Source organism: Crotalus tigris, unplaced genomic scaffold, assembly GCF_016545835.1.
Source record: "Crotalus tigris isolate CLP2741 ecotype Arizona unplaced genomic scaffold, ASM1654583v1 scf7180000023658.1318691, whole genome shotgun sequence".
NCBI lineage: Eukaryota > Metazoa > Chordata > Lepidosauria > Squamata > Viperidae > Crotalus > Crotalus tigris.
The window spans coordinates 85,429-112,203 of NW_024100104.1; the positions used below are offsets into that span (position 1 = coordinate 85,429).

The 26,775-nt window shown below is 36.5% G+C and overlaps 3 protein-coding genes across 6 annotated transcripts in view; 1 reads left to right on the forward strand and 2 right to left on the reverse strand.

Moving 5' to 3' along the window:
- ATG4B (autophagy related 4B cysteine peptidase) overlaps nucleotides 1-5,254 on the reverse strand; it is a 24,332-nt gene extending 19,078 nt beyond the window's left edge. The window contains exons 1-4 of one of the 2 annotated variants that reach the window (XM_039320557.1): nucleotides 5,108-5,147; nucleotides 4,472-4,570; nucleotides 1,346-1,444; nucleotides 646-717 (exon numbers count right to left, since the gene is read on the reverse strand). In XM_039320557.1, the coding sequence (XP_039176491.1) occupies nucleotides 646-717; nucleotides 1,346-1,444; nucleotides 4,472-4,502 (202 nt within the window). In that variant the 5' untranslated portion in view covers nucleotides 4,503-4,570; nucleotides 5,108-5,147. Of the gene's footprint in view, nucleotides 1-645; nucleotides 718-1,345; nucleotides 1,445-4,471; nucleotides 4,571-5,107 lie in introns of both variants that reach the window. The other variant, XM_039320558.1, reaches the window with a different exon arrangement.
- A 560-nt stretch (nucleotides 5,255-5,814) lies between these two features.
- Nucleotides 5,815-22,109, forward strand: THAP4 (THAP domain containing 4). Of its 2 annotated transcripts, XM_039320554.1 has the most exons (6): nucleotides 5,815-5,963; nucleotides 9,228-10,381; nucleotides 17,425-17,584; nucleotides 17,886-17,995; nucleotides 18,173-18,276; nucleotides 21,779-22,109. In XM_039320554.1, the coding sequence occupies exons 1-6, from the start codon at nucleotides 5,881-5,883 to the stop codon at nucleotides 21,896-21,898; spliced, it is 1,731 nt and encodes a 576-aa protein (XP_039176488.1). In that variant the 5' UTR covers nucleotides 5,815-5,880; the 3' UTR covers nucleotides 21,899-22,109. The 2 variants fall into 2 exon arrangements, with proteins under 2 accessions (XP_039176488.1, XP_039176489.1); XM_039320555.1 differs by lacking the exons at nucleotides 5,815-5,963; nucleotides 9,228-10,381 and adding an exon at nucleotides 14,193-14,801.
- Nucleotides 22,110-24,061: 1,952 nt separating this feature from the next.
- Nucleotides 24,062-26,775, reverse strand: part of BOK (BCL2 family apoptosis regulator BOK) — a 33,276-nt gene continuing 30,562 nt past the window's right edge. The window contains exon 5 of one of the 2 annotated variants that reach the window (XM_039320562.1): nucleotides 24,062-25,446. In XM_039320562.1, the coding sequence (XP_039176496.1) occupies nucleotides 25,444-25,446 (3 nt within the window). In that variant the 3' untranslated portion in view covers nucleotides 24,062-25,443. Of the gene's footprint in view, nucleotides 25,610-26,775 lie in introns of both variants that reach the window. The other variant, XM_039320561.1, reaches the window with a different exon arrangement.

Sequence of the window (26,775 nt, forward strand, 5' to 3'; positions counted from 1 at the left end):
AAATTCTTTTCAAACTTGAAGACTTTTCTATTTTTATCATTTGCTTTTTAATCTTCATGCAAATAGAAAGGAAAAAAATAATTGATCTAAATTACGGGTGTCAAACTTGCTGCGTCATATGACGTGTCGCAACGTATCACGACTTTTTTCACATTGCCAGAGCTGGGGTGGGCCCGGCCTCTGCATGATGCAAGTGGCCCGTGGCCGACAATTTGACACCCCTGATCTAAATGATATAAAGTTTGAAAGATGGGTGGCTATACATTTTAAATAAATATACAACTCTGATTTTAAAAAAGAACACCTTTTTATTTTCTGCAATTTCCATCCTTCCATACTATTTTAAAAGTGGAAGAATCTTATTTTCAATAAAGTGAAAATATATTCAGAGGTCTGCAACAGACTATTAGCCAATGTTATTTTCTGAAACCTAGATATTGAGTACAAACTCAAATGTCAGGATGGTTAAGAGACACTAAATGGAATATTTATTTATGAAATTTATATGCCGCCCATCTCATAACCAGCGAATATGCCATACCAATATTTTAATTGGCTTCTTTAGGTTGTAAATGTAAATCTGATTTTTAGAAATAAATAAGCACCATTTCCACAACAATCTGGAAAATGAAAACTGGTGCTTACCAATGGCTGGAAAACCTTTTCTATATGTAAGCCAAAGACGAGAAGTGACATCCAACAAAATCTCTTCTTTCTCTGAAGGGATAAAAACAATGTTTCAATACACTTGCAGAACTTAGATTACATGATTTCAATAATAACTGTTAACTGAAATATATTTATTTTTAATTAGTCTTATTCAACATTTAAAGTTAAGAATAGCATAGCACAAGAGTCCCCAACTCCTGGTCTGTGGACTAGTACTGGTTCGTGGCATGCCAGCAACCAATCCACACAAACAAAGTCCCATCCGCAGGATGCAGGCAGCACACAAAACCACGCCCCTTCCGGTCCCCGGAAAAACCTCTCTCCACGGAACCGGTCCTTGGTGCCCAAAGGTTGGGGACCTCTGATATAGCACATATAAAATAGCAAACTTTAGTTTTTTGGGGGGATGGGAATAATTTAAGATTTTTTGGATTTCTCTCTCATATCAATAGGAAAGTAGAACACCATCTAGCATCTATTATCTGCAAAATACATGCTTTCTCTAAAAGGTTCAGCAGAAAGCAAAGTGTTTGTTAGGATGGCAGAGCTGATCCAGAATAAGATCAGGAAACTAGCCTACATGCATTCTAAGGCATATCAAATCAATAAAGAGACAGCAGACTTCAAGTCATGGTACAGAATCATAAAGCCCTTGAAATATTAGCAGAAGAAATACCTGTTAGTGCGCTGTATTTTCTTCCCAGGATCCAAACAGGCTCTTTGGTTTCTGGGAAGTCTTCGTACTCAAACAGGAGAGTATCGTAAGTGAGAGTAGCTGCTCAAAACAAACAAACAAAGCAGTCTCAAACACTTTTCAGGATCTGCCATTCAAAATTTTTAAAAAAGTTTTCTTTTTCAACAATGTTTTAGATGATGAAAAATAGCAATTATGTTCCAGGTTCTAACATCAAACAGCAGAGGCAGAAAATATTGTGATTTAATTAAACTAAAGCAATATTTTCCTTCCCACATTTTCTTAGACATTTTCTAAGATTGGGGAGGAGGGTTGTTAGATTACTGTAGGTCTGATCCAACTCTGTTTTGAAAATTAGCACATAATCAAATGCCAGTAATAACCATTTTCTTCATGGTATGAAGGAACTGAAAGACTACCCTTAATTTTTCATTTTTTATTCAGAGCATGCAGTGATCACATGATCATGCTTTCTACCAAAAAAGCATCACTCTGTAAAGCAACGATTCAGTACTATGACAACAATTTACATATTTACTACACTAAAACTACATTTGATTCCTTGCCTACCTTCAAGTGACCTTAATAGTAATTAAATGGGTTATTAACAAGAAGCATCAGACGGAACATTAACCTTCTACTTAGGCTCAAGATTCAATATTCTTTTCAGCATCTTTAAACATCAGGCACTGCCTTTCCAAAATCAAGACTGGTATAAATATGTGCAGATGTTCAAGCATAAAGGGCATGGGCTAGATGGGAAGTCTTCTTAATAATAGCACACATGCTTTAGAACAAGGCTTTTCAACCGGTGGTACGGGTACCACCTGTGGTACATTGGCACATGGCAGGTGGTACACGACCATCCTAGAAAAGTGGTAGCGGGGGAGAGGAATGAGCTGAACTGGTGGCAGCACCACACAAGCCTGAGCGAGAGATGGTTGGAGCTGCAGAGCTGTCAGGGCTCAGCGGAAGCGCCAGGATCAGTGCTTCTTTGGGACTGTCAGGGCTCAGTGGAAGTGCCAGGATCAGTGGCAGGCTCCAGCTGGAGCATGGTGCTGATCCTGGCCCTTCTGCTGAACCCAAACAAAGTACCGAGCAGCTGGAATGTTGCAGCATCTTCAGGGTCTTATGATTTACATTCAGATGTTTGACAACTGATTCATATTTATGACGGTCACAGTATCCGAGGGTCATGTGAAGTAACCAAAACCTGCAACCACCCAGCAGATGGGGGGAATAAAAACCAAACACCCCCATTCCACCCCCGTTGCCAATCCTCAACAGGAATGCTCACAACTTTGAAAACCTCAGACAGGAGGAAGAGCGCTGTCGGGTGGGCAGGCAGGTGTCTTGCTCAGCTGTGACTTGGGGGGCACTTTTTATAGTGCCATTATAACTTCGAACAGTCACTAAGCAAACTGTTGTAAGTCGAGGACTATCTGTACTTCATCAGTTTTTTCCTTTTGGGGGGGGGTCACCAAGTTTTTGACACCTTGCTAGGCGACTGGTGATACTCGGATGTAGCCATATCCTAAAAGTGGTACAATGGGTGAAAAGGTTGAAAAGCCCTGCTTTAGAACAAGTTTCTCCTTTTGCTATATTTGGCTCTTTTCATCCTTTCATTTCACAACCTCTTAAATGATTATATTCCACTCTGCCAATAAAGAATATTTGTAGCTCATTCCACTCTACTTTAAGCCCAAATTGACTGTGGGCATCTATTTGCTTCTCTGCTTTCAGAGATTAAAGTTTGTTGTCCTTAATTTTTTTTTAAAAAAAAAAAGAACTGAGAATCAGTACAGCGCTCTCTAATGTAAATCTACATCACATCCCTCTATTTGCCTCATAGTTGTTAAATCCAAAAATTACTGCCCAGATAACCCATTCAGTTCAAATTTCACATACTCTGCAACCTTGCCTTAGAGAACATCATGTCCCATACACCATGTGATTCAGAATGGCATTTAATGTGAGAGGTTCCAAGAAAAGACTGCTAAGCCTTTTTCCTCAGTCTAGTCATAAATATATAACAAAGTTCATTTTGCACTTGCTGTGAGGTCTCAAGTTTGTTGCATTCAATACACTGTTCACATGAAGTTAAAACATTATTAATACATATATTCCAACATTTAAATTATCATATCAGAATTAACACGGGAGATTAAATGGGAAATAAAAATAAAAACAGAAAAAGGGAATGTCAAATTTCAGGAGTGAACTTAAAAAACAAACTAATATTACTCAGCCATCTATATAATATTAACATAAGTTCAAATAAAGATGGAGAGAAGGAAGTTTATAAAGATTTATTCTGCTAATGGCCAAAACATAAAATGACTAATGAGATGGAAACAACTGTTAAAGGAGCCAAGCTGGACATACATTTATTTAAATATCCAAAACATATTTACTCAGAAGTGCATTCTATCTGGGCCTTATTCCCTAAGTACAGTATATCATATAGGATTGCAGTAACATTGTAATTTGATGGGAATAGTATTGATATATGGAAAAAACATGTATTTTATATGCTTTAGAATCAATTATCAATTATATATGAAATATCACTAAATAAAAGAGATTTTTCAAAATTCATTCTTTAACTAGAGCGCCAATTTAATGTAATAGTTAAGACAGTAGGCTAAAAACCAGGAGTTCATTAGTTCCAGTCCTGCCTTAGACACAAAGCCAGCTGGGTGACCTTGGGCCAGTCACACTCTCTCTGCCCTAGGAAGCTGGCAATGGCAAACCACTTCAGAAAAACTTCGTTAAGAAAACTTCAGGAAGTTTTTGACCAGGAAATCATCAGACTGATTTGAAGACACCAAATTAATAAACAAATAAATAAAAATCCTTCCAGGAAATCGTCAGGCTGATTTGAAGACACCAAATTAATAAACAAATAAAAATCCTTAACTATCACTTACTAAGATGTATTTGAGAGTTTCAATAAGAATTCAGTTTGGTGTAGACCTACTACAAAACACTGTACCTGTCTTCATAATCTTATTCAGACAGTAAAACCAAGTACAAATCTTTATATAAAATGCTATTTGTTTATCTCTTTGGGGAAAATCAAGAAATGGATGAAAAGAAGAGTATTACCCATTTGCCTTAGATTCTTAGTTTTTCCCATATGGGCTATGGCACATTGGTAGGCAGCATTAAAACAGCATTATTTTTCTTCCATCACATCTCAGGTCACTATAATTAATTATATAAGGAATCAGTGCATTCACTTTAACTACTTAAACAAGAACCTTGGGTCCTTATAAATGTTAGAAAACTTTAAGATTAGTTCCATACATCTAAGCACTGAATGACCAGCACTAAGCTTTATAAACCACGCAAAAAAATGGGTAGGCTGGACAACATATCTTAAACTTGACAGGCTTTGTTATAGTATAGTTGCCTCTATTAGAAAAGAGAAGACAAGACAAAGTACCATATTAGCCAAATTGCTTTAACAACTTCTATTGATCACAGTCATTGAACAAAGAAAAAAATGTAAGAAAACACAGTTCCCAAGGCAACATAACGGACCCTTCATCGACCTCTCCCTTTTAGGCAAGCCATGCTCACAGTTCCATCGACTAGCCCAGTCCGCAATTTAGCCCTCTGCTGAAAAACAAACCGACTCCTTCTTTTCCACACCCATTGCCCGCTACCTCAAATATAGAGAGCTGCATGTCGACCCACGCAGCTTTCCCAGTTACCCCCACCAAACATTTCCCCACTCACCCGCGTCCATCCTGCCCCCGCCCTCTCAAGCTCCGGGGGCCCACGGCTGTCTCCCGACTGACACAGATCTCCAAAGCGGCGCACTCTATACTTCTCATCCCATAGCGCTGCTCTCACCCAATCGCGGAATTGTTCACCATTCATTTAAGCGACGATTGGTTAGTTTCAGATGCAATGGTTTCTCCCGCTGTATGGCAGGTGCCATTTTGTTTTACGGAGAGAGCGATGGGTGAACAAGGTTACTTAAATCGGCCTTGCTTTGCTTCTGAAGCAGGAAAAAATTTCGTTAATTACCATTTACTGCTTTCCATCCCTCGGAGTAGTTTAAATGACATAGGGTATTTTCAGGAGTAGAAAGTAGAAGGGAGCCGCCATATTCTTGTACGGCGTATTAAACACCACCCCCTTGACCCAATATGGCGCTCTCAAGTAATTCGCAGCGTAGCGTGGTTTTAACAACATTGGCCCAACAACAGAGTAGCTATTCTTCGCTGCTTTTAGTCTGCCTGACAGCGAGTCAATCGGTGAGATGCAAAGGGGAAAAAAGGGAATTAAGGAGCGTTGCTGGTGGTTGTAAGAGCCGCTTCGCTCATATACTGTACCGCCGAAGGCATATGGGGGTGTAACTGAATGACAGCGTCTTCCGTACGGAAGTTACTTTGCAGGGTGTGGCGAGACAGCTGTGTGACTTGCTTGGCTTCGCCATCTTGTTGTACGGCTGAAGGGGGGGCGGAGAGGGGGTTGAGGCAGGGCCGCCCGTGCGGCCTCCAGCGATGGTGATCTGTTGCGCGGCACTGAATTGCTCCAACCGGCAGGGCAAAGCTGCCCGGGGCCGAGCGGCCGTCTCTTTCCACAGGTAACCAGGGGGAGGGAAAGGAGCGTTCGCACCTGCCCGTCTCCTGCTTCGTACCTCGACACGGGGCTTCTCGAGGCGCATCTTTTCGATCGGGTAGACCGACGCAGAGCTTTCCGTTTCTCTTCCGCTCGCAGTTCTGTGACTGGCTGATGCCCCTCGCGCTTGCCCGGCTGCCCCCTTCACGTACCTTTTACATTGGCTTCTGGGGAGTTGGACCAGGTTCTTTCTCTTTTGCCGACTAGCATTCCTCATTACGGGTCCCTCCCAGACAGGCCAAGTGAGCATCCCCTCAACAATAGACCAACTCCCCGCCCCCAACAATAGGGACCAACTTTACCCCCACACACAGAAGCCCCCCCCCACACACACACAGTAGCGCGCGCAAGGTCAAAACCCATTTTTTGCCTTTCTCATCCTTATTCTTTCACCCGATTCTTCTTGCCATCTGTGCACAGTTTAAGATAAAATAGTGAGAGGGCTGCAACTCCTGTGAAAATGACTGTACATGTTTTAAACTAAAAGTTGCTTTTTTGCTTGAGGGGGGAAGGCAAGGACTCTATACTTGCTTGGTTATAGTGACATCATCTCTAATCATCCACTGCCACTCTCCACCATAGATTTGTAGTTGAAGCATTCCAGTGTTAAGATGTGGTTCAAAGTTTAGCTCTGGTTTTTATTTATTTAGTTATTAAATTTCATATGTAGGACACTGATGCATGAGTAAGCAGTATTACTGTTGTTTGCAAGTTTACCTGTTCTGTCTTGTCTGAGTTTTGCAAGTATACACCCGTTGGAGAAACCAACTTTATTCAGTAGCAGATCTGTCTGTAGATGGCTTGCGGAGCAACCACTTTCATAAGGAGAAAACTGAGGATTGCTTTTCCTGTCACATCCTAATCTCTGATTTGCTCTGAGAGGTGGCATATTTGCCAATCCTTGCAAGAGATAGATTGTATTCTAGAAGTATCAATTGAATATTGATTGTTTTTTATCCAATATATACAATTGTGCGCAAATCCTTATTTAAACTAGAAAAGGAACACATTACAGCTATGAGAAAATAAGCAAAAAAAGTGACAGTACTGTTTAGTATACTGTTAATATAAAACAAGAAATGTCAACTCTGCATACTCAAGCAACTATGAAGGCATTCTCATTTTATTTATTCTGCATACAGCAGAAAACAAATATATGTTTATTGTTACAATGAATGGTTCCTAATTGGTGTTAAATGTAAACATTTTAAGAATTCGAACATTCAGTAGTAGCCATTATTTCCTACCTAAGATTAATTTTAAAAAATTAAAATGTGAAAGTAGTCCAAAGGTGAAAATATGCAAGATTAATTTAATTCAGCTGAAGAAATTTATATGAATTTAAGATAAGGGTTGGATGCTGGATAGTGACTCTGCTTAAAAGCATCAAATGAGCTGCATCTAAAAATTCCCAAGTATAATGCAAGGACAAAGTCTGGGCCCTGTTTGCTACTCAAAAAATATATTCCCTTTTCAGCATAGGAGTTTGATTCAATTATTACGAGCAGTGAGTATTCTTTGGGTCCCAGATTTTTCTTCTGCAATTGTTTTGTGATTTATTTTTCTGTGCATGTGAAATGAATTTATATTTCTGAAAAATAGTATAAATATATGCTATTTTAAAATATGAGTTGATTAGAAATGGTCATTGGTTTCTAATGAACTGAAGAAATCTATGGAGAGTTTCATGTGTAATTATTTGATATGCACTATAATTATTTTCGCTTGTCTCCATATTTTAAATAAGGTTTATAGTATTTGATTGTGTCAATTGTTTAGTTTCTGGGATCAAGGTGGGAGGGACTGATTATACATGGATAACTTCTTCAAGAAGTCTTTTCATTAATATCTTTTTCCTGTTTCCTTACTGTCGAACCTTGCATTGTTTCCCCATATAAACCTCTGATGCTATTGCTGGTTTCCATGCATTTTTTAAAAAACTGCTTTATTGAATAACTTTTTTTGCTATTTAGGACATGTTTTGTTCCTTGTTTTGAGGAAACTTTTCATTTTTGGAGAGGAGGTCTATGCCTTTCCCACCCAAATAAAATTTCTTTCTATTATATATTGTCAAATGAGTTGTGGAAAAACATCCATCTAAAAACACAATACAACCATCCCATTACATGGAACGTTAACCTCTACTTTAACATATTCAACGATGTGGAACACACAGTTCTTCTTACTAATTGATGCCGCTTTCAAACTGCTGTTATTGCTAAGAAAAAAGTTGTAAAATTCAATTGGAACATACTTTTCTTTGACTTTAATATATTATTTAGTGTATTAAGCTAAATGTTATTGCGTTCTGAAACGATGGAGAACAGGTTTAATCTTGTATGTGACCTCCTTTTAGATACTTGAATAGTGCTTTCATAATTTCTCTGTTTTTTTTTTAAACTAAACTGACCCAATTATTTCTTTCTTTCTTTTAGACTGTGATTTCTAGTATCTTAATAGTTATCATTGATCTTCTTTGAATATGTTCCAGTTTCTCTGAATCTTTATTAAAATATATCCATAATTGAACATAATATTTGAAGTGGGGGTATGACCACTCAAAATAAAGTGAAGCTATAATCCCATGATTTGGAGACGATTCCTTTTGTTGTAGCCTAAAGTGTTTGGTATCTCCTTGATGACTCAACCAGTTTACAGCATTATAGGAATTTCTCACATATAACGGAGTCAAGCATCCTCAATCTTTTATCTGAATATTTGATTGTAGTTTCTGAAGGGAACTTTGTGTTTGATTCTATTAAATTTAATTCTATTATTTATAGCCTGCTTTTCTAACCTAACAAAACCATTCTGAATATTTAATTATGTATTTCTGTATTAGCTATATCACCCAATTCTTTGTCATTTTTAGTCTGTAGTTCAATCATATGCAGTTAACGGAGCAAAAACCTTTGGGCATAAATTCACTTGGGATTAATGTTTGGATGATGAATTTTGTATTAAAATCTGATTGTTGAACCACTTTTTGGAAATGATTGTTTCATAAAAATAGCTATTGAATAGATCAAAATCGAAAACAGCTCAGCATCTTTATGAAATACTGGTTCTAAAAATGTAATGAATGCTATTTATACCTGTATATTATATCTAACGTTTTTAGAAGATTGAGGTTTTTTTAGTTTAACCTCATCAATGTATTTTCATGATTCCAAGAAAGAAAGAAAAAGAAATGTATATAGTAACTTTCTCTTTTTATACTTTTTCAAAGGTTTCCATTAAAGGATTCAAAGCGACTAATCCAGTGGTTGAAAGCAGTACAACGGGACAATTGGATTCCCACCAAATATTCCTTTCTCTGCAGTGAACACTTCACTAAGGACAGCTTTTCAAAACGGTTGGAAGACCAGCATCGGTTACTGAAACCCACCGCCATCCCAACTATATTCCATATTTCTGAAACAAGGGGCAACGGCAGGGGTTATGTCAGAAGGAAAAGAAAAATAATAACCCAGACTCTACAAAAAAATGCCAATCAATCAAATGAAGAAAATGGGAAAATAGATGAAGGAACCTTATCATCTGGTCAAGACTTGCTTGTGGAAGGAACTAATAAAATGGAGCACATGACTCTTCAAGCTGAAATTGGATCAATGACTGAGCAGGGAGCGAGTTTTCAGGTCCAACTTGAAGGTTCCCTTAGAAGGATGTTAGCAGATAACTTAGTTACAAAGGTTACTCAGAATAAGCCAGAAGCACATTCTATTGAGGACCATTCTGAAATGGTTATCCATCCAGGAAGTTTCAAAATTGATAAAAATGGTATATCAGAAGATGACTTCACACCTCCGGTGTCAGGTGCATGTAAATTTATTGGATCCCTTCATTCTTACAGCTTTTTCTCCAAACATACTAGAGAGAAATCATCATTTCCAAAGGAACAACTAGAAAGAAAAAGGTTAAGGAGAAGTGTGGAATCAAACTGTAGTAACAACCCTATGGAGCAGGACACTAGGTTTAGAGAAGCCTCCTCTACTTCTTCTCTTACTGCTATCCCCCAGAAATCTTCCCAAAGTATGTCTGCATCCCCTGCAGATCTGACCCCTAAACCAGCCGCAGAAGCTGTAGTAGGTCAGAAGGGAGAGACTGATGCCAACCTCATGTCAATCAATGAGGTCATCATGTCTGCTTCAGGAGCATGCAAGCTCATTGATTCCCTTCATTCATACTGTTTCTCCTCTAGGCAAAGTAAAAGCCAAGTGTGTTGTTTGAAAGAACAAGTAGAAAAGAAGAACGGAGAGCTAAAGCAGCTGAGGCAAAAGATCAGCCGCTCGGACAGCCAGGTTAGAAAGCTGAAGGAAAAGCTGGATGAGCTGAAAAGGATTAATGTCCCCTTCTTGAGCAACCTGTTGTCCCAGGACTGTGGTTAGTATTCTCTGCACTTTCACAGCTGAGAAAAATTGATCGCAAAATATGCAGATATCTCGCATACAATATGCTTTTCTTTTTTTTTCTGTTCAAGAAAGATTCGCACTTGCTCTTGCCGTATCTCTTTCTCTCAATACTATCATGATTGTTACTCCTTCCTCAATATCCTCTTCCAATGCTATTCCTCTCAAGATCTGGTCCTGCCTACCTAGAAAGGATTCTCACCCATCACTCTCTCATTTTAATTATACGAATCAGACACTCCCAAGTCTTTTTACACTTCTCACCCATGTCCTTTCCCCATCATTTGGCTTCCCTTGCCTGAGTTACTCAGCAGCCACTACTAGTTGCAGAAATCCTGACTAAATGTCCTCTAATTACCCTAATCCCAACCAAGATCAGTTATATTTCCACTCTCCCCAAATAGACTCCTCTGGTATCCATAATTGGTGGAAAATATCAGTCTTGACTTCTGTCTCCCCAAACCTACTCTGATTATTCTCTTGTCTTACAACTGGAAAAGAGCATATATCATTTTCTTTATCAATAGAGCCAAACCACATATTCCATTTTTATCAATTTATCCTCCCTATCCTCACCTCAAATAGATTGTTTTTCCAAATAGCCTTCCACAAAACAGATTTCAGTTACCAAAACCAGCCAGTAATCCTCATGGAATAGTTGAAGTCATGTCATTTCCTACCTGTCTTCTCCTTATCCAAAGGTGAAGGCAAACAAATGACCTCACAGAATAGTTCTTGTGGATATTCCCAGCCAAATCAACCATGAGGCTTGAACAGGTGGCAACACTCTTCCAAAAGGATAGGTTCTACTTATGCTGCCTATAATGTTCTGGGTTATTCATCCAATCTTTACCAGTTGCCTCACTTTCATTCCACTTTCACTATTCTACTCACTCCTTGCATGCCATCAGTGTCTTCTACTATATGGCCCCTTCAACATACCATTCCCATGTTTAACTAATGTTCCCACCTAGATTTTCCTTTGTTGCATATAATCTCAATCTGTCTTTCTTCCCTTCCATTTTCTCTTCAACTGAGTTCTTTCTTTTCCAATAAGCTGACATACTAATGCTTCCATCTTCTCATCTACCCATAGTTCACCAGCTCACTTTTGCTAATCTTAATTTCCTTCCACTTCATGATGCTACAGAATTACTCTCTCCTCATTATTAATATGTTCTCATATTTAAATTCAAGAAATTAATATCACTTGATTAGTATAGCATTTCCTAAGAGATAAAATTAATTCTGTTTGAACTGGAGACTTGGCTCCCAAATGATGGAATACAGACTTATTTAAATAGGTCATGCCAAAACTACAGCTCAGCCAGCATTTGAATGAAGTTTCAAACATAAATTATACCTAAAATAACTTAGAAAATAAATATCTTAAATTATGCAAGCTTTGTCATTTCCCTAGTATGTAATACAAATGACAGGGTTTGCTCTCATATTGTCAGCCGAACAAGCTGGACCAGACTAAGAAACAATGCTATGTGTAACAGCTGTAGTTACAGAATCTTACAAGTCTGAATGTGTTGCCTCCCTCCTTCACTTTAACTTGATGTGAATTAGAGGGGTTTGTTTTTTCAAATTAGTTTCTTGGCCAGACTCAATCCTCTGTCAATCAATTCAGTTTTTTGGTAGTGATTCTTCCTCCTGTCCATTTCTTATGCTCTTTAGAAGTAAATTGTATTTAGTAATGTAAATTTACTAACACCTACAAACATGGCCAGGTGAAGTAGGCCTGTAACCTTCCAGTTGGGAATAGGCAAATCCTGCCTTTTATTCCTAATATTGAGGTTATCAACACTAGGGACCGAGGGTTTTTTTCCTCAACAGTGACTTAGAACAGCAGTCATCCTTGATGAATATGGGCAAAAAAAAAGGATGTTTGAAATGAGGTCAGAATGCTTTCCTTGCCTGCGTTCTAAGACCTCCTAATGGTGGGTATTCTTTGTCCCAATTTCAATTATATCACTGATTACAGCTGTTGTCCTAAAATAATCTATGAAAGCCATGTACTTTACGTTAAAAGAACAAATGTTTACATTTGAGATTCTGATGGAAACATTTAGAATTTTTATATAATGTGAGTTAAGCACCAAAGAACTGTTATGATTTGGCATTATGATAATCCTTATTAGTGTAATTTTAATGATCTACTAAACTTGTGTTATATGTGCTATACTGAAGAACAGATTTCATACTTCTGAGGGACAATTACTGTTGCTTATTACTTGTTTAAAGAGATTAAAAAACACAAAGATATATTTTTGGTATTCTGTAGGGGAAATTGTGTGTTGATTTTTTTGTGTGTGTTAGATAACAGTTGTTGCCTGCTTTCAGATTTTTATATAATGTTTATTCTGATTTCTTACCTAATCCTTTTAATTTATTTTTAAAATAGGGTAGAATTTAATAGGAACGAGTTGTCAATTTATTTAACAAAATTTGTATCCTGCACCAATCATAATGAATAAAAAAAGAAATTCCCAGAGGAAAAACATTCAAAAGAAGAAAATATGGATAACATTTAAAACCAGATAGTCAAAGCATTTTGAAGGAACTAAGTGTCAGAAACAGACTGGATCAACTTTTTAATGGATTTTGTTCTACACATTGCTTACTTACAAGATCTGCATTGACTTTCATCTTTTTCTGGTCTTGGCTCAAGAAGAATTAAAATACAGCAGTGTATTGATGTTTCTGAGTGATCTGCCCATTGATTTCCTATTTATGCTAAAGAGCATAGGATGCAGGATAGAACTCTGCTGCATCAGATTTTTCCTTTTGAAAAAGAGGTAGACACAGTCAGATAATTAACAAAGTTTCTTAGCATAGAATATTTTCAAGGGCCAGTTGCTCTGTTTTCCCTCTCTATAGATTTCTCGGGGGCGGGGGGGGGGAATGTAGGGTAGTTATAATTAAATCTGCTTTACAATGGTCTTGATGCCTTTGCTGGAAAATGGATTGTATCAACTGTTTTGGCTCCTGCCCTCGTGTGCAACTTCAGAGGGCCTTGTACACAGGCATTGAGTTCTGTTTGTGAGAACCAGTTGTTAAAATGACAGACTAAAGTGGCACACCTGATACAGGTCCTATTGCTGCTTTAGCTCCAGTGATAATGGTGGTTTGTTTCATAGTCTTTGGGCTGCTAGTCTCTGGATTAGCCTGTGAGAGATTCCAGGCTGCTTGCTTAGCTGGGCCACATCTTCATGGGTTACAGGTGAGAGCAATAGTGACTGGAAGTCCTGTGTGGCAGACAGGGCCTCACTAAACCAGCACAGCCCACAGCTTCCCCAAGGGTTTAACAAATGAAACTGGGTAAGATTTTTGCCTGGCAAAAGAGAGTTGCAGATGATAATTGGAATAAATTGCTGCCTAATTTAGATAACACCCCTGGGCTTGGAGAAGGATTCAGGATTTGAACCTAACCTTGGCCATGTGCACCTGCTTTAGGTCAATGCCATATTGCACTTTCCAAACAAGAAATCAAGAATTACATTTATATTGTACTGGCTACAGTTACCTGATGCTACAGTTTAAATCTTGTCAAAAGAACTCACAGGGCCACATTGCCTTTTTAATATTCCCTAATTATATTAGTTGTTTATATAGGATAAAAGAGAATATTTGTAACTCAGGGTTGGAATGAGGGGTCCTTAGTGCTCTGTGAGCTGAGTTGGTTTCTTGCGGATGTTTTATTAGCCAAACTAGGCAACATCATCAGTGCAAGTGATGATGGACTAGTACTGATGATGTTACCTAGTTTGGGTAATGAAATATCTGCAAGGAAACAATCAAGTTCACAGAGCACCCAGGACCCCTAATTTATGCTTGGAACATAAATTTATTTTCATATATCATTGATAATGAACTGTAATATTGTTGAGGTGCGTTTTCATTTGTAAATGTGTATAGGCTGCCACCATTTCTATCCCTTAGCTTATAAAAAGGAAAGCCTGGCAAATTAGATTTTATTAGCAAAAGAACTACTGTATTTAGTCATACTAACATTTCTCAGTCTGGCTGTTCACTTCCTCCTTCTTTGCTTCTGTCTTGTTTTACAAGATAAAACAGTACTGAATGCTTGCCTTTGTTTTAAGGGATGCCAGTATGTGCGTTATCTTTATGAAAGAGCAGAAGCAACCAAAAAGAACTATGAGTCACAATCTATGCCAAAGTTTTATATCAATTCTGCATAACTTTTTTAAACTTGACTACAAATCCCAGAAAACACTGCAGTAACCTTTATAGAGTCCAAAGATTGTTTCCTGTTTGGTCTTAGAGTGTTGTAACTTTTCATGGAGTCTGGAGGTAGGATTAGTGCTCTTACGTACGCAAGCTATAAATAATATTGCAAAATATGGCCAGCAGTGAAATCCAAACAGGTACTTTATAAAAGAGTTACTTTTTAAAACTGAAGTACTAATACATTTTGAATATGGAGATTTGGGTTATGTTTTATGTGCTGTACATTAAATCACACTGCTGATTTATATTCTTTTTCCTTTGCATGTAGAAAACATTTCAATCAGTGCTGCACGGACACTAAATTCTATAATGTTTCAGTTTGTGCTGATTGTTGATTGTTTCTGAACGCATGATAGTACCAGATTTACACACTCTTTCTCCTGCTTTGTTAATGTTAAGGTAGTGTTAAGAAGAGACCAAAATATTCTTGTATTCAAAATACATACACAATTAAAAAATGTATAGCATATTATTTTTTTCTGTGACAGATCATTTCTCAGTAATTAAGGCCTGATTAAATACTATGATACATTCATATGTTTTTAAACACTATTATTTTTATACTATTTACTATTAATAACTGCATCTAACAGCACAACTATCAGATGAACTATTGAGAAGGGGATTATGAAGTTGATAGGTCAACTGAAACATTTATAAAGTGTATTAGTTTTTAACTACCGGTATATCATTAAATATAGTTCCACGAGTTTCTCCTTTTCAAAATATATAGAATCATCAGATAATTATAAAATTGTGGGAACATAGATATCAAAAAAAATTAAATCATGTAACCATACCAATTTATTGGAAAACAATACACATTCAATGAAAGTATGCATTCCTTGAAGCTGTTCAATTAAGTACTATTGCAGCATTTGCAATGTAAAATAGGAGCTTTGAGTTACACAAAACAGCATTTAGCATAGTACTAAAAAGAGGGTGAGAATGAGCAAGAAGAGAACTGGCTTAGGCACTGTGGCTTTTGGAGAAGGCTACTGGTTAATAATATGTAATATTTTGTTTCTCATCATTTTCCTAAGTTAGGGAACTATTTATATTTCACCATTCTCTTTGGTTTAATTCAATCCAAAAATAAAAATAAAGCTTTCATGATCAGTTTGGAAAATTAGTTAAATTATAATATAAGACAGTGGTTCTCAACCTATGGGTCAGGACCCCATTTGGGGTTGAACGACCATTTCACGGGGGTCACCAAACAATGCGCTCTGCCATTTTTTCCCTCCTTTTCCTTAGCTGTGCTACTCCCTTTTATTCTATTGGTTTTTGAAAGCCAATAGAATAGACTCTCTTGAATAGAGTCTAATTCTATTGGCTTTCAAAAGCCAATAGGAATTGTCCAGGCTGTCTCTGCCCTGCTCAGCCCGCCAAAAGTCCCATTCTGCAAACGGTGTTGCACCAGTTGAGTAGTCCTCGACTTACGACCGATTGAGTAGTCCTCGACTTACAACCGATTGGGGGTCGCGGCATTAAAAAGGTTGAGAACCACTGATATAAGAGAATAAATCAAGTTGTCTATGATCAAAATGATTTGAAACAAATCTAATAAAAATGTATCTTGGTTTTTAGATCCAATTTTTATATTTAAATTGTGTGAATCATGCTATAAAATTTCTACTGTATGAAAATATATTTAATAAGTTTTCTATTCCTTTATTTGTTCCACCCACAAAAAGGGGAAATACAGTAGCAATGTCAGTACTCAGCTGCATTAAATTATCTGATTTCTCCATTAATGTTTGTGGGTAGCTTTCACACTCATCCCTAGGGAAATTTTAAAATAGTTTTAAGTGTGATTGCAGATTGCTTACTCAAACAATAACATAGTTCAATCCATCCTTTTATCTCATACATTCTCTTCTGTATTCATTGTTAACAGCTATCAACTCTAATCCATTCTATTCCCCTTCCCAATCTGTTTTCTTTCTTTTTTTTTCATTCTGGTACCTAAAAATCTAATGCCATGGAGTTATTAGTGACTTAGTTACCCTCTTCATTCCCTCCTTGAGTTAGTGTGTTTTGTTTATGTATGGGTATGTGTCCATGAGAATGAATGGAAGTGTAATGCCTACAGAGCATATATTTAACTTGAATCCATGAATACCTTTCTATTGTGCATGATGGCACAGTTCTGGTTGCAGTTCCATAAGTAAATATAAATTAAACATTTTGCAAAATGTTGCTTAATTTGAAAAGTAATAGTGTGCTATGTATGTTTATATTTTGAGTTACTATAATGTGAGTTAATCCACTAGATGGTAGTAAAAAAACCTCTTTAGCCTCCCTTCATTTTCAAGTTTTGTTATTTGAATTCATTCCCCCCCCCCCCAAAAAAAAAGTTTTAGTTTCTATTCCGTGGAAATACTATTTTACTCCAAATTCAGCACTATCTAAGCTCCACATGATCAAAAGAAATTTCCTTAGACTCTTAAGATGATCCTTTTAAAGTAGATAGTTGTCTATTGTAGCTTCAAAGCCCCACCTGCTATCTGTGAAATTAAGAATATTAGCTTGGGGAAAAAAATTTTTACTACCACTCCATTGATTTTTTTTTCAGGTTTTCTCCAAATTCAAAAGAATACATTTTTAATAAAGCTTTTAGAATACATTATTATAAATCATTTTATTTTGCAATTAAAAAGATGATATAAGGATCTATTAATTTATGATGTCTGTTTATTCCTACTTTCAAAAAAACTCTAGTGCAGTTTGATACTCTCAGATGGTTTATTTCTTTAGAAACTGCACAGCTGAATCCTGTGATTGAGCCGCTCTCATGGATGCTGGGCACTTGGCTTTCAGATCCACCAGGAGATGGTACCTTCCCTTCAATGAAGCCCTTCCAATACCTTGAAGAAGTGCACATCTCTCATGTTGGTCAACCCATGCTGAATTTCTCGTGAGTTTTCTTTTTTTCATATGTTTTTAGAAGAAAACCCCCTTCTAAACTATAAGCCCCCAAACCACTGCCACATAGAACTTGACTTGTTTAGCTCTTTGTTAATTGTTAATAATTAGAAACATTTTAACTCTTGTGGGCTAGCTTGAGGGAATTGGTTTTTAAATTATTTGCATAGCTTTTTAGGAACCATCTAAGCTAGACATAAACATCTATCCTTGTTTTGTGTGGCATGGTGGAATTAAGGTATAGGAAACTAATAATAGAAGAATGCAGATAGTACTGTTTTTTATCCCAACAGTTTCAGTGCTTTCCATCCAGACACTAAGAAACCAATGCATCGAGAATGTGGCTTTATCCGCATCCAACCTGACACTAACAAGGTGGCCTTCATTAGTGCTCAGAACACAGGTATTAATCTTATTGCATTAGTTGTTTTTAATCCCAGTTTTGAACTTGATTTGCCTGAAAGCACTTAGAAAATTTTCTGGAACATACCCTTTTGTTTTTGTAAATGATTAGTTTGGAGGTATAGTTCATATAGTTCTGTGATATAGATATTAATGTTTGTTTGTTTGTTTTGTGTAGGGTTGGTGGAAGTAGAAGAGGGAGAGGTAAACGGGCAAGAGCTTTCTATAGCTTCCCACTCAGTAGCAAGGATTTCTTTTGCCAAGAAACCTCATGTAGAGCAAGTGAGTATGATTATTTGTAATTTAGTTGATGAATATGTACTCCTGTTGCTAGCCCAAACAATATAATTCTGCTAGTTCATTTCCCAGAAACTGTTATATTTCTGATCAATTCTGTTCTGTTTGTAATAATTTCTATAATTATTCATTCTATAGCATAATTTTTTTTCTTAACTACAAGACACAAAAGGTGATTAAAGATGTATTTAGAATGAATCTTTGTAATTTCTGAAGAATCTAGTACAGTAACGAAGGGTTGGTGAATTCACCATAGAAGGCCTAAAGAGAGAAGAATGTAATGTTATGCTATTTGGACCAAGTGATGTGAGAACAATTGCCTCTAATACTACTTAAAAGTTTATTTTTCTATTCAACTGAACCACAACTATTTTTTTAGGTTATTGTCAAATTAAGCAGTCTGATAGCAGTCAGATTGTTTCATGATTTATTAGTAATACTTGGGACTTACACCAATGACTGGGTGGATTGAGCCAGAAAACTCAGCTGTCATATCTATTGTGTGTTCTCTGAAGCCCTAGCTATATTACTACTGTGGAAAATGACTAGTTATTTTGTAAACATATGAATTTTAATTGAATCATCAGAGATTGTGCTTCTAATATTTTGTAATAATTTGACCCTTTCCATTTAGTTTTTCATCCCTGCTAAGGTTTCTTAGTACTATTATAATATTTAAAACTCTTCAAATAGTAATTTTACTCATATCCCTGCATCACTGTTAGGATTTTTCATCTGATCCAGTGATCTAGTCCTCCTTGTTTTAAGACTGGTAGAGCAGAGGTTATTTTGTATTGTTTCCCAGAGATTCTGATGCTCTGATGGAATTTTGCATGTCCCCAAACCACACTGTTTTCCAATGGATGGCTGTGTTCAGTTTGGTCAAGATGAATCCGTGGACTTTGAGATTGGATACTAGACTTAGATTGGTTTCAAAATCAGTATCTCAGATTCTGCTTAAGACTCCTGGCATTTTCACACACAAATGGGAAGAGGCTCCTAAAAGAATTCTAGAAATTGAAGACTGCTTTTATCCCTTGCTAGATAAGTTGATTTAAAATGGTATCTGAGAAACAGTGGGATCAGATGCACAGGGAAAATTTTTTTAGCAAAAAGTAATACCAGGCTATGGCACCCACAGAAACCAAATCTGTCTCTAGCCATAAGCCAGCAATGTTGATGCAGTTTGGAATTGCAAAGATAGCTTTCAAAAACTTGGACTGGAAAGCTTTTATGATATTACATTTTATAAAAGCACAAATCTGAATCCCATAGAGAAGGTGCTAAATAATCATAGCAAGAAAGACCTTGCCGGCTGTGTGAATACAAATGGTAGATAGGGCTTGAGTTAAATAAAAATAGGTACTGGCATTGTTCTTCACAAAACTTTATGATATGTAATATAAATCTTAGTTAAAGTATGAGAATCTTTGAGATTGAGTATGTGCTAATTTACCAATTCCGCAAAACCAACGAACAAAAATACTTTTACCTTCAAAACATAAATATAAAAAGGTTTATTCTAAAACTGTTGATAAATCCAGAAAACACTGATAGCAACTTGATCACATTATATCCTTGCCTATCCCCAAAAGACAAGTGGCTTTCACAATTAAGTTAAAAGGTTTACTTTAAAATTATCTTCTTCCTCTCTGAGTTGAGTAATAGCATCCTTTTTCTCCTTAGCCTAGTGACCAAAGGTTTTCTAGAGTTGAGGAAGAGCAAAGAGATTTCTAGCAGCTATCAGTTTTTAGCCAAAATCTTTAATCAAATTGCCCCATTGCCCTCAATGTCACTTCACAGGACTTAGTTCATGTCTTCCTGATCTTTCTTGCTACCCTCCTCTAGACCAGCTTTAAATAGTCTGAAGTCTCTTTAAGTGATGTACCCAGAACTGGACACAATATTCAAGATAGAGTTTGACTTTTTTCTGAAACAGTTACTTCTTGTGAGTACCGTATAAAAGTACTGTTCATGCAATCCAAAATTGCATTTGCTTTTTTTTTTTTTTTGCAGCCACTTGCAGCCACATTAATAGTCTCAAAGTTTGAAATAACTTGCTAATCCAAAATCTTTTTCATAGCTATTACTCTGAATCAGGTCTCCCCCTTCTTATATCTTTGATATTCAATTCTTAAGTGAAGCACTCTGTTTTGATATTTACTTTACTATTTTTGGGTAACAATACGTAACAACAATTAATTTCATGCCCACATACCAAAAAAGTCCTTTTGGAAATTGAAAATGTGGTGTAGTGATTAAGGTGCTGGATTGGGAGCCAGATCCCCAAATTTTACTCTTCGAGTCTTAGCCCTGGATTGGGATGCTGGAAGACACCTATTTGCCAATCTGCACTTAACTAGCCTTGTAGTTTACAGCCCATAAGCTTTACTGAAGAGGCCTTTATCTTGCAGTGGATTGATTTGACATAAGAATAAGAAGAGTAGATAAGAAACAGATTTTATTGCAGTAGTTGTCTTTTTTCATAATATATACCTCAAAATATTTGGTCCATTAATAGATCATAACAGACATTGGTCTGTTAATGTTATTGCTGTGCGATTTTTATTATTGATTGGTACCGGGCAAATTGTTTTTTAACTTGTTTTGAACACTTGCCCCCAAAGAACAATTTTTGGCAGAGTTTTCTGGGGAAGTTTTTGCAATCCCAGATATTTCATTCCCATTCTAACTAACTATTTCAAAGGACAAAGGGCACCAAAATATTCAAAACCTAGATGAGAAATAGAATTTTTTTTTAGAAACAATTTGAAGAGAAATGCAGGGGACCAGTGCCAAGGGGTACGGTGTTTGGGTTTGCTATGTGATAATTTATTTTACTTATTTATTTTTAGCTAGCCTTTATTATTTTTATATGTAGCTCCAGGTGGTGAACATACCTAATACTGTAGTCTTTCCACCTCCTATTTTCCCCACAACCCTGTGAGGTGAGTTGGGCTGATAATAAACTCTTTGACACAATATCCGATAATTTCTAAAAATATTTAATCATAAACTATTCTTTGCTACCTCTCTTTTTAAGAATTACTCTCAAATATAGGTTTCAGACAAAGCATATACAAGCAAAGAGATCACCATATTTATAGACAGATTTCTATATTTTTATTATTTGATATATGATTTTTTTCCCCCATTTCTGTTAGAAGTCTGAGTTGTATCTTATTCTAAAGGTACCTATTAGTCTGTGCTTTATATAGTACATACCAGAATTCTGGTTTGTGTTCAGAAGCCTTCTAAAAAGTTTTCTCCTCCTCCTTCCAATAAGTGTCAAAATGAAAAGATAAACATTGAAATAAGCCTCAATATCGTGCTTGAAATTTTGCAATGATTTTAAATATGCATATTACAGTATTACTTAGGAACATTTTTATTCATTTATGTTCCTTCATCTTAATTTGCTTTGCCATTTTCTTGAATTCTAAACAGAATCCAATAATACATAATGTCTTTTTTATTTTCTTTTTAGATTACTAGAAAATTCAGGCTCAATTCTGAGGGAAAATTAGAACAGACTGTCTCTATGTCAACTACTACGCAACCAATGACTCAGCACCTTCATATAACGTACAAAAAAGTGATTCCTTAAAAAGGAAGATTTGTTTCATCAAGAAAAATATATTGCATGGAGAGAACTGAAATAGCTTGAAAGCAAAATATGACTTTGCATCTTCACAACCCAATTCATAACCAAGAGTAGAAACTGCAGTTGCTGAATGAGTTTATTCTGAGTTTCTGTAATAGAAGATTTACAAAACCAAACAAAATCAAAAGCCAATAAAAAAGCTTTTATTTTTAAAGATATGACTTGGAGTGGCATTCTGTTGCTTTAAAAATGCTTGCAAAGGCATGTATTAAATGTATTGCAGATGACTTCCAAAATGTATTGCAGATGACACTACTTCAGTGCAACCCAAAGTCCAAATCTATTAATTCCTTTATGATAGTATAGTAGAAGAACCACTACCTGCTTAATGTTAAATGACCAGTGATGAATCTCTATTTCATGTCCAAATACAGCTTGTGAATCCTCTAGCTTGAAGTCCATATGGAAGTCCCTATTTCCCAAAATAACCCACACCGAAGATCCTGTCCATAAATGAAATGAAAGGGAGATGCTGGAACCCTTAAGAACTGAATCATTGCTTTTCTATCTTTACTTCCCCTTTCAAAGAATATATAGTTTTGAGTGTTGGGGTGAGTCAATTTTCCTTTTCCGAATTCTTCAAAAACTAAATCAGTTTTAAAATGGTTTTGAAAAAGCAGCCTATATTTGATCAGTGTTTACAAATGGTGACAAACCAGATGAAGGCAAATGGACCCAGTTAAAAATTCATTGGTTTTTCCTGGTGTTAACACTTCCCTCTAGGAACAAATTTGGGGAGCTCTGGGAAGTCAAACTATCACGAGATGCATATGATCTTTGTTTAGAAAGATGCACAGATTTGGCTGGCATTCAACTCTTTCTTTGCCAGAAAAAATAGCATGACCTCACTTGTACACGTTATAAAAATCTAGAGATTACAGCTGCTGCAGGAGGTTATGGCTAAAAACAGATGTTGGCTCTGAAAACAGGAGCATGTTACTACTACTTCGCAAGCATTATATTAGCTGCCCAACCTAATTTAAGATGTTGGCATTTATTTACCCAGCTCTAAATAGTTCTGAACCAGGATATCTGAGAGCATTTTGCCTAATAATATCCACAATCTGAGATTTACTAAGGAAAGATTGATGCCAGTCCCATTTGTAAAAAAGATGAATTGGCAGACATCCATAGTAGTTCCAGAGCTTGGAACTTTCAACAGGCCTGAGGATTTTTTGAAACAGTTAAGTGTATGATTACCCTGTCATTTCCTGAAATATGAATGGGCCCACTGAAATTGATTTAAAATATTTTTACAAGTTTTACATTGTTGATGTTTTTGTTTGCATGTTTGAAATCTTCAAGCCATTTTTATGTATCATTGAAAGGCACCTTGAGCACCATGAGATGGTAGGGCAGAGCATACATCTAAATAAATGCATGTCATGGAACAATAATTATCAGAATCTTCTCTGTAGAATGCACCCCTGTAATCATGGCTAATCTGGATTGATACTGATTTTGTTTGCCATACTCACATGACATGTTTGTGTGAAACTTCAATAAGCATAGGGCACTCTTCTCCCTTTTCTCATGCAACACTTTACACTTACCATCAGTCAAACTCTAAATAACCACCAGTCTGAATGTATTTAATATTTAGAGTTACCTTACTGTATATAAAGTTTGAAAACTCTGTAAATGCAGGTGGTTAACACTGGTAACTTGCTTGCTCTTTAATTGTAGAAATCCAGCTGCTCTTTTATCTAATCTTGACAGAACAGTCCTGTTGTATTTGTCCCTTCATTCCTTAACTCAGAAGATAATTCTTGTAGTTATTGTCATGTTGCTTGATGATCATATATATAATATATAAGAACACTTAATGCACATGTTTTCTTGGGATATTTCTTCTGTAAACCTAGAGTTTTCCCACATCTCCTTTATATACATTTTATTTAGAGCTCTGATTGTATCTATGGCAACAGATCTTACAAAATGTAGCAGTGTACATTGTTTCTGCTCTGGAGCTGAAATATTCCATTTCCCCACCAAAAATATTATGTATTTTCAGAGTATGCTAAATACAGTTTTGAGGGGTCCTCCCACTTTCCACACCCTACATATATATTTCTTCTTCTTTTAGTGATGGATCTTTCAGGCCTGTTCCTCATGCCTGCATCATTTTGGCTTTATAAGGACTCTGTCAACAAACATATTAGTATATACAAATATGTTTTTTTAATCATAAAATGGTGGAAAGAAATCCATAAAGGAAGGCAAGACATTGTCCAGCTAACGGAACTCAATTTTCACTCCTGGAAATATAATTCCATTTCCTTCCTTGTAGAAGGAAGATTGAGTTAAAAAAAAAACAGGCTAGGTCCCGATGGAGTCTTCAGAGAAAAAAAAACTCTTGAAAAATCCCCAAATGTATCCTTTTTGAAAAGGCAGTTAGGTAACCACTTGGAATATTGCTGATGCCTCAAATCTAAGATCCACTCCTGACCACTTGACCCAGAGCAGAACTATGATCAAGTGATTAGAAAGAGTTCCAGAAGTCATGTTCTTCATGCTCTGTTGTGTTTTATTTAGTCACAATAAATCAACCAACCTCTTCAAGGTGTCATTTCATTATATACAGTGTTCAAATTCTGTTTCAATGGTTTAACGCCAGAAGCCCGAAGCTTTGCTATTTTCACAAATTTCAGGGATAATCTTCATTGCTAATCCCAGTCCCATTTACCAGTATTTTGCACACTGCAAGTTACAAAGTAGAAAGAAACAAAATGAGTTAAAGTATCTTTAAGATGTTTATACACTTCATTGTCTATATTTGTTCTTTGTTTGCATTTGGGCATCAAAGCAGATTTAGATTTCCTTCTGTCCTGATCATGCTTGTTATCTATCATACATGAGCTAGAGTAGGATTAAAATCAAATCACACAATTTGCCAATTGCACCTTACATTAAAAGATTCTATGCTTCATATAGATTTTTGCTGTATTCTAAAAGTTGTTACGGTTGATGTCTCTGGATTCTTTTATTCAACATAAACGTAGCTTTTTTAAAAAAAAATCATGATCTTTTATTTTGGTGCCTCAGGTGTGAAAATATAAAGATGGATATGTATGCTATATAATCCCAGTTTAGTTTCTTAGACAGGAAGTGGTATTTAAACTAAATTTAAGTATATTGGAGAAACCCCTCCCTTCTTTATTTAACAATCATTAATCAAGAAGTTAGGATCCAGGATGAATAACACTGTAAAAATCACGACTTGGAAAATATAAAAGTAGTTTAGGATAGTTTTCCTCTTTGCACAACTCCAAATCAGCTTCCTTTTTTTTTTTTAGTACATTAAAATGTGACAGAATTTATAAACAATAAACTGGGTGGCAAGTTCTTCCATTGCTCAGGCTTGTGAACAGATTATGCAAATCTCAGAGTACAAAAGCTGTTTGGTATAAGACAAGAACTGAAAAAAGGCTTCCCGTTGCTGGAAAAACGTTGAGGAAAGTCATCTCATTACTTCTTCACTGTGTCTGTCACTGAGAAGAAAATGGAACATCATTTGATAACTAGATATCATCTTTCTGGCAAGAGCACAAAAAAGATGGCCTTTAAAAAGTGCCCAAAATTACAAATGGCAGCCACAAGCCAATGGGAGCAGAGGTTGGGATCAGTATTCACTACGCATTTTGTTATGTCTGTCTGTGGTGGAAAGAAGAAAAAGAGGATCAGCATTTTTGCATATGTTATAATAAAGCTTTGCATGATTCCTGGCAGATTGCTGGTGAAGGATTTACCCAAATCCCTAAAATACTTCCATTGATCTGAGCTTTGGAAAGCTTTGAGTAAATCTCCTGTTGGAAATCTTAAACTTTTCTCAAAAGTTCTCAGGAAGCCTTTGATTCTGATCTCTGCCTAAAGCAGTCCTAACCTGCCACATGAAATGTGAATCAGGACTCCAAAGAATGGATGGTCCACCACCATTAGCTATTCATTTATTTATTAAGCAAATGTATGTAGCAACCATTTATCAGAAAAAACATTTGCCCTTCTATAAATTCCTCCTACGGCAATAGGTTTCTTGTCCAAAATATATATCTCCCCATGCTTGCCCAAGAGCTTTTCCACTGCAATCCCACTTCTGAATACTATCTCAAAGATTTAAATTTTCAGGGTGTTGATGGCATGGACAGGCACTAGGGAAACACAGGTGGGAGAAAAAGCAGCAGAAGCATGAGTGCTCCTGATGTCTTGATGCCTTTCCCATTGACTTTGCTTATGGGAAACCAGCAGAGAACATCAGAAGTTGTGACTATGGAAGTCCAGTTGTAAGGCCTGCTTGTTCAGTGCCTTCAGAACTTTGAATGGTTATTGACTGAATGGTTATAGCCTGAGGATTACCTGTACCTCTACAAGTAGTCCTCGACTTACAACAGTTTATTTAGAGACCATTCAAAGTTACAACACTGAATGGTTGTACTTATGACCAATTTTCACATTTATGACCATTGTAGCATCCCCGTGGTCACGTGATCAAAATTCAGATGCTTGGCAATTGATTCATGATGATTCCAGTGGCCCAGAGTCACATGATCCCCTTTTCTGACCTTCTGGCAAGCAAGAGTCAATAGGGAAGCCAGATTCACTTAACAACAGTTTGATTAACAACTACAACTACTGTGGCAAGAAAGGTTGTAAAATGGGGCAAACTCAACAAATGTTTCACTTGGGAACAGAAATTTTGGGCTCAATTGTGGTCGTAAGTTGAGGACTACCTATATAAGACTGCACAGAATCAGCTCTACCTCCTTGTACAGCATTATACTACCCTCCTGGCCACTGAAAATGGCAGTTTAAAAAGGGCAGGG